This window comes from Octodon degus, unplaced genomic scaffold (assembly GCF_000260255.1).
Source record: "Octodon degus isolate 3935 unplaced genomic scaffold, OctDeg1.0 scaffold00012, whole genome shotgun sequence".
Taxonomy (NCBI): domain Eukaryota; kingdom Metazoa; phylum Chordata; class Mammalia; order Rodentia; family Octodontidae; genus Octodon; species Octodon degus.
The window spans coordinates 21219051-21227221 of record NW_004524588.1 but is presented as its reverse complement, the minus strand read 5'-3'; the positions used below and the strand labels follow the sequence as shown (position 1 = coordinate 21227221).

The 8171-nt window shown below is 39.1% G+C and overlaps 1 protein-coding gene across 2 annotated transcripts in view; it reads left to right on the top strand.

Moving 5' to 3' along the window:
* Positions 1-8171, top strand: part of Yap1 (Yes associated protein 1) — a 112438-nt gene that overhangs the window by 44584 nt on the left and 59683 nt on the right. For both annotated transcript variants that reach the window (XM_023709509.1, XM_004626153.2), the window contains exon 2: positions 2770-2885. In XM_023709509.1, the coding sequence (XP_023565277.1) occupies positions 2770-2885 (116 nt within the window). The remainder of the gene's footprint in view (positions 1-2769; positions 2886-8171) is intronic.

The following is an 8171-nucleotide window of genomic DNA, read 5'->3' as shown; positions in this document are numbered from 1 at the left end:
ACACACACACAAAAACAACAACAACTGGATTTATGACTAAGATAAACTCAGTTATCTCATTGCAGAGCAGTTAAGGCTGGGAAGCAGTGAACTTGAAGAAAATTATAGATTGATGTCTTTTATGCAGCTTTGGATGAAGTTTGTGTTCAGCATTAGTGACATGCTGGCTTTTGTGTGATATTTAATATTGGATGACTTAAGAAAATATCAAGGAATGCAAAAAAGGATAGCAAGGGTCGAAGTGAAATGTTGGAAAAATCACTTTTTGCTTAATTCACTGATTAAGACCATAGGACACAGAGATAGTTTAATATCCTCCCCCCATATGATATAATCCTGGAACACTCACACCTGCGCCTTAAACATGCAAAGGTTCAACTTTATGAGGAATATGATGGTGTTACTGTCACCATCGTCTGATTATTCCAAAACATTATATTCCACCCTCTAAGGGACCACGAGAACATTAAGTGCTGCCACCTGACTTCTTACCTCCCTAGCACTGGACTTCAGTTTCCTGCGAAGCTGTGGGAAAGATGATGAGTTCCTTTCTTTTGTGACTCATAAGCCTTGGGAGAAAGGCCTGTGGGTTAGTTCAGTCCAGCATGTGGAAGGCCCTGGACTTGACCCCCAAACTGGGGTGGGGGCCTACACTTTGTTACAGTGTAGTGATGTGTCCAAGGACAGATGGCCCATGTGGAGGATGGAAAGGTGGGAGAATAAACCATTACTGGGCTTGATGAAGACGCCGATCTTTTGGAACAAGGTACTTGGCAAAGCTTGAACAAAGTGTTGCCTGTGTTGTCCTGACCTTAGCAAACGCTAACGGTGTTACTGCAGAGTAGATACAGCCCAAGAGGTGCTGGTAAGTGGCATTACATTGCCACTAAATAAACATTTTTCTTCACATTTATTTTTGGCCTGTCATATCCTTAAAGTGAGATTGTCCTTGTCATTTCCAAATATATAAACCCTTCTGTATTTATTCATCTTTTTACTTGCTGAAGAAATAAAACCCATGAGATAATACTTAGGGCCAATTCTAAGTCGGAGTTCATTATCCTTTCTTGTTAATAATATGCTGTTGATGAGATAGCATTCTAGCTTCATTTCAGGATAATGACATAGTGTTATATGTCTTTACTGTTGACATGGCTCTCATGGGATGATTCAGAAAGAGAACTCAGCCTTGAAATTTAAACAGCTACAAAAAATTACTTTGGAGGATTTCTTTTAAGAAATTAATCTTTTTTCCTCTTTTTCATAATATTTTCTGATTAATGAGAATTTGTTAGCATTCTCATCTTATCATGTAAATAAAACTGTCAAAATAGTTTTGATGACAATTTTTGCCATATACTGTAACTGCACACATGTATTTTAAAAAAGCAGCCTTGTACTCTGTGTACTGTTTTATTAGCCTACTTATAAAAACTATATTATGAGTGTTTTCCATATTGTTACATTTTCTTGTGAAATATCAGGTGCATAATAGTGCATAATGTAACCACATTTATTTAACCAATCATCTGTCATTGTTACCTGTTTTTCAGACTTTCGCTCTTAAGAATGAGAATGGAAAGAACTTGAATAAATCTTTGAGTCTTGATGTTATTTCAGAATAATTGTTTAGGTAGTATCTTTAGTGCTGATTTGAAAATGCTTTATTGAAAAATGTTTATTGAAAGCCTGTATGCCAGATACTGTTTAAGATGCTTTGTACTTTTGTTTCTTGAGATCTTAAGCTGTTCTCCTCCCTAATTTTATGTAAAAATCTATATGTATAGTATATTTCTCAGCGAGTTATTAATATGTAAAAAGTTTGTTAGTATAGGAACACATGCCAGTGTTCCTAGCAGCTTGGGAGAGTAAATCAGGAGGATCACAAGTCTGAGGCCAGCTTGGGCAATCAGGGACACCATGTCTCAAAATAATTAATGTAGAAGGGGTGGTTATGTAGCTCAGGGTAAAAGCCCTGGGTTCAGTTCAGAAAAGTCAGAGAGAAAGACATAGCAGAAGGGAGGGAGGGAAAGCAACAAAAGGTTTTGTGTAGAGACTTGTTGGAAGTCATAGAGAGACCTCAGAACCTTACAGATGACATTTCAAGTTGTGTTTTGTCTTCTGAGTATATATTGTGAGAACCTCTTGCTTTTTGTGTGTGTTTTACTTTTAAAATGAGGTTTTAGGGGCTTGTGAGATAGCTTAGCAGACTAAAGTACTTGCTTAGTCTTTAAGCAGCAGCGCAGGGCGGGCTGAGCTGGCCGCAGAGTCCAGGCTTTGTGGTGTACACCTGTAATCCCAGCACTGGGGAGACTGAAAATAGGAGGATCACAATGAGTCCAAGCTCCGTAGATGTAACAACCAAAAACATTTTTTAAAAAAAGATTTTACGCATAAAATTGATATGTTATTTGACATTTTGAGATCTAGAAGAAAAAAGTGATTCTCAGGAATCTTCAGTTTTAGTGCTGATTACTATTTTAGATGATTAATTTACAAACTATTTTATATTTAGGTTAGCAGGGAGTAATAATTACCTATTAGATGAGGATTTCTGCTTAACTCTATGCATAGGTTTTTCAAACCTTGCACTTAAAGATCTAAGCAATAAACACTGAGCACCTTTTTACAGAGGAAGAGTAGGAACTGTGAGATGCAGTGACTGTGTTTTTGCAGAGCTCATATTGCATCCTGTGGTTATTAGCCTGCAGAGAAGAATTGCTTTTGGGATATAGTACTTGTCTAACAGAGTGGTTTGTTTTGTCTCAGTCACATCGACCAGACAACAACATGGCAGGACCCCAGGAAGGCCATGCTCTCTCAGATGAATGTTACAGCCCCCACCAGTCCACCTGTGCAGCAGAATTTGATGAACTCGGCCTCAGGTAAGCAAGACGCTAGAATTAGCCCATGGCACAGTGCTTATGCTTTGGTTAAACTTGTGGAAAATACAGATTTTTTTTAAAGAAAACAATTGCAAATGGTGTTAATTTTCTATGCAGTTTCACTTGGAGACTTTTTATTTCAACATGTGCTGTGTGACAGGTTTATTTAGTTGCTAATCCATAAATGGTCCATTAACTGAAAGCTGCCAGTTGACAGCTTGAAAGTGTTCTCAGATTTCTGATTTTGTTAATTATGACATATTTGTGTTTTATTCTGTTGCTTTCTTGCCTGAAGTCTTCCATTGACATTTTCCTTCTTTTTTTTGTGGTTTGAATGGGAAGCCAGGCTATGGTAGGCCCTCTCCCATAGAAGAAGACACAGTTTATCCTTGTTTGGGCCATGGGAGTATTAGACTCCAAGCTATGGTGTTTTTAACTTACCTTCTAAAGCTGATACTTGTTTTGTCCTGGAAAATGAATCTTATTTAGTTCTAGGTCTAATATGTTATTAAGCACTTCTCTACCATGTTTAGAAGAGACAGACCTTTTTAAAAGATCTCTGCTGATTCAGTTATTTCCTAATTTACTCTAATCTGTAGGTTTGCTCATTTGTGTAATGATATGTAATAGTGCTTCTTATGATGGACAAAAAATTAAAGAAAATTGCATGCATATATACACATATGTACATGGTAATATTTACGTACGCTATCTGACCACTTAGTACTTTAAAGGTGGATCGAAACCCCGAGCTAGCTCATTATGCACCTTTGTGTACTATAGGAAAAAGTGCAGCTTCATCTGGACTGGTTTCTCTGATAATTCCCCATGGTTCGTGCATTAGCTTAGCATAAATATGGGTCCAGCAGACCCATCCCTTCCTTTTTTACTCTAAATTTGTGCCTTAGCGTTATAATAGCATGGTGGGCCTCTCAGTCAGTACCTTTTCCTGAGGGACACAGGAAGCAATCTGTGTTTACCCACTTGGTGTGACAAATGGGAGGGAACATGCATGTGAGCAAAGGATCAAAACAGGATTTAGATCCACCTTTATGCTCTAGCTAACAGGTTTTACATACGTTTGTTTACCTGAGCATCACAGAGGGTCCAGCAGACCCACACCACGCCAGGATCTCTTAAATTCTTTTGAGTTTCCGGATAGAAGTAGCCCAGCTCCGTGTAATGGCACATGAAAAACGAGATTTGAAGTATTAGGAGGGCAAAAGCGAATTATCAGATTACTTATACGTAGATGACAAACACGACCCATTGTGGTACAATAGAGACTTTCGTAACAGAAGAGAGGCGGGCTGAGTGATGACACGGTGGCCGTGTGAGCCGGAGTTCCCGTGACTGTGAAATGGAGCCAGAGTTGACTGACACAGAAAACACAGCCCTTCTTGATTGAGACGATGAAGAAAAAACAAGCGTTGCAGAATGGCCACATGACCAAAGGGACCGGTCCAGTGTTAGAACTAGGTCTGAAAATACAGCGAAGCCTCGGGAGAGGTGAAACATTGGACGGAATGCCGGCACTGCCGTTCATTGTTGGGAATTGTCGGGTGAAACGCTACAAGATGCTGTGAAGTCCACAAAGGCTGGAAGTGAAGCAAGCATTCCACATGCACCAACAGCCGTATCCAGAAACGTGTTTGTGATGCCCCCTCACTAGCGGCCCTGAAAGCCTTCGTAGGGGTGCTGTGCCCAGTACAGATTTCTCATGGAGATCACAGGAATGTCCAAGACTTAGGGAAAAGTGATGGGTCAGAATACGACACAGAAATTCACGCCTTTGTAGATGGGAGGAGTTATTATCCTTTCCATTTAGACATTTATCCTGGAACTCGGCCACCAGGTCCTTATCCGTGTAGTAATAAACTGACTGATGCTGTGAACGGACTTGTGCCGCGCACCCCTCCCCCCAATCAGAATGTGACGTTTGACATTGGCTCACTGATGTTCCGTTTGCTGACAGAACACAAGTGGACCGGCACAGGAACCGCACCCAGGAATGAGTAGAAATTGCAGACGAGAATCCAGTTTCAAACAGAGAAACGTCCAGTGCGATGTTTGGATTTCTGAGAGCTAGGACATTGGCCTTGTATATGGCGGAGAGCAGCACGCTGGGACCGCTGTTGTCAGCATTTCACTGTGATGGCAATATGGGTAGGGAAACCTCACCAGGGAAGCTTCCAGCCACAAACCCGAACTGGGGGGAGGTGTTGGTGAGTTGGGCAGCAGCGGTGATGTCACTTGAAACACAAAGCTTTAGCCAGTGGCTGTGTTCTGTCTGACCCTAAATGCGTGTGGTGTAAATAGCTTGATAGTTTACAAAGGAAATAAGAAGTGCAAAATATGACAGAGAAGTGTTCTTACGGAGCTCATAAGACAGCAGAATGTTTCTGGCCAGGGAACGACACACAAAAAAATTACAGAGCACACTGGTGAGCTGCCAGGTAAACACGCAGAGCATGTACTCCAAAGACTAACTATCACAATGGGACAATAATAAGATGTCACCTGTGTGCTATTAGAAACAAAATCTGGTACTTCAGTATAAGCGGTACTTGCGTATGGAACATGCAGTTGTCACGTGGAGACTACCTTGAGTGTGACAGTTAAAGCAGAGCTTATTTCTGTGGTAAACTTTTGTTTGTGTTTACATTGTAGTTCACATAGGTTTCTATTATTGGTGTTAACTTTTATGTTTCGTAGGTAGATACAAGGCTGATGGTGAAAATGTTGATGTCTACTAAACACTGCATACATACTAAGAATTTAATAATTTATTGATGTTTTATGTTCAACAGCAAGCTCATTGAAATGTCAAGTTTGTCCCACGAAAAGGCCAGCAAAGCAAAAGACACGTTCTGTGTGTACTTTTTCCTATAGTACACAAAGGTGCATAATGAGCTAGCTCAGGGTTTTGATTCATCTTTAAAGTAGTAGTAAGTGGCGTGATCATGTGAGTGATGTGTGTATGGAGTGTGCTGTTGTCCTGTGTGCCGGCTGCCATAGGTGTGATAATTGAAGTAAAGGGTTTTTTCCTAGAGTTCTATTGGTATTTTCATTGTAGTTCATATGGGAATTTTAGACTTTTTAAAGTAAAAATCAGTCATTGTTTGTTTGTTTATTTATTTTTGTGGAACTGGGGATTGAACTCAGGCCCTTGCGCTTGCCAGGGAAGCACTTATTCCACTGACCCATCTCCCCAGCCCCAGAAACAAGTCATTGTTGAAAATTTTGGTGCTTTTTTATAAACAATATCAGAAACTCAATACTTTTGTGTTTTTTTTAACTTGTTAAGTGCTTGTTGTTGAATATCAAAACTCATAAAATTTTAATTAATAATTTATGAATAGAAACATTATAAAGAATAAATACAAGTCTTGTCAAAGTTTATGCACCTTAATGACAAAATTAGTCTTGTACTGCAAGGGCTGTGTAGCCGCTCTAGTGGTCATGTTGATTTTCTCATGTGTCCACTTTATCTAGAAGATGACTGTAGTATTGATATCAGCAACTTCACTGAAGGTTTACCAAAGCAGCAAGTGAAGACCTGATGGTGGGGAGGACAGTACTGCTAGTTGTCAGGTGGTTCTACTAAAAGGATTCGCCAGTTTCGAAATGTTCCACCCTCAAGAAATGACTATGTAAGGGACTATTTCTACTGTTCTGTAATTCTGCTCCCACTTTCCGTGGGTTGAAAACTTGAAGTCTATAGCTTTAAAAGGTAAAAATGAAGAATGAGGCAGAATTTTTTTTTTTAATGTATTTGGTACAGGGTCTCACTGCACAGCTCGGTACTTGTAGTGATCCTCCTGTTTTCAGCCTCCCCAGCTCTGGGATTACAGGTGCATGTCACCACGCACTACCCCCAGTCTTGGTGACCAGGTCAGCAAGCCTGGGTGTGGGGCTGGTGTGGCTTGTGTTGCTGAGGTTTGAATCCTGGTCCATGCACTTGCCTAAACAGGTGCTTAGTCTACTGAGCTATCTTCCAGCCCTGAAGTCATAAAACAGTGTGGTGTTTGTTTATGACTTAGGGATATTGTCTTGTATACTTTAAAGGTTTTTCTGATTATTTTAAATATTCACACAATGTAATTAGTTGTTGTCTTGTTCACAGAATAGTAATGACAAATTTATAATGTGTTTAGTACAGACAGAAATTTTTCCTCAAGTGGTTCCCATTCATGGCTGGTTGGATTCAGGAATGTACAACTCAGGAATAATGGGAGCCAATTGTATGTGAAAATTCCTACAGTCAGAAAGACATAGGCCTGAATTATTCTGAATTTTGTCAAAAAAATATAGATGGAGATGTAGCTGTCAAATCAAGTTCTACGGCTATTGATAATATCTGTATATTAGGAGTTTTTTGTGAATCACAAGGACTTTTGTGTTGTCTTTCTTTCACTATATATTTAAGAATAAAGAGGAGTTCCACATGATTTGGAACCACTTAGGAATGAATGTCACAGGAAGGGAATTGTACCCTTTTCGTGCAGGGGATTCAGCCTAGTCTTCCATATGCTCAGCACAAGCTGTGACAGAACAGTATTCTGCACCCCATGGGAACTGTGATCTTGATGTACCTCATTTCAGTAGAACCATAGCCATAAATAAAAACATGTTAATAAGGCTTCAGTCTAAGGACTTGTCTTTATCTGGAAAGCAGCTATGCCACATGATACCTGTTTATTCTCTAGTGAGGTTCTTGTCAACAGATTCCTAAACAGGTTTAAGAGAATATGATCTTACTACTGTTCAAGGAGTATACAGAATATGAAGTCACCTGTCTTATGTCTTTGAGCAAAACCAGCAAAAGTGATTTCCTTATGTGCCTAAAAAATTAATCTTACAAAGAATCTTTAAAGCCTAGAGGCAGTGAAGGAGAGTTGTAGAGGCCTTTAAATAAATTTGAAGGACATGTATTTATATAACAGAGAAGCAACTGACTAGGAGCTAAGCAGCTATCTGCATGAAGTTTTCACATTGAAAGGAATGCTTTCTGAATTGAATCTTCTGAACCCCTCAGCTAAAAGTGTTTTACTAGGTTAATCAGGCTAAATACTAACCTATATTGTTATCACTAAGGATTTTAACAAAAACTTCCTTTTTTCTTTTTTTTACAGATAAATTTGTTTTTAATAAAGGAGTTAATTTTCTTTCAATCTATAAAGCAATAGCAATTAAAAACTTTTTTCAAAGTAAAATATTTACATATGAACAAATAGCTGCAAAATTTATGTGAAAAAATGGAAAGGCAAGGATTTTCTAAAAGAT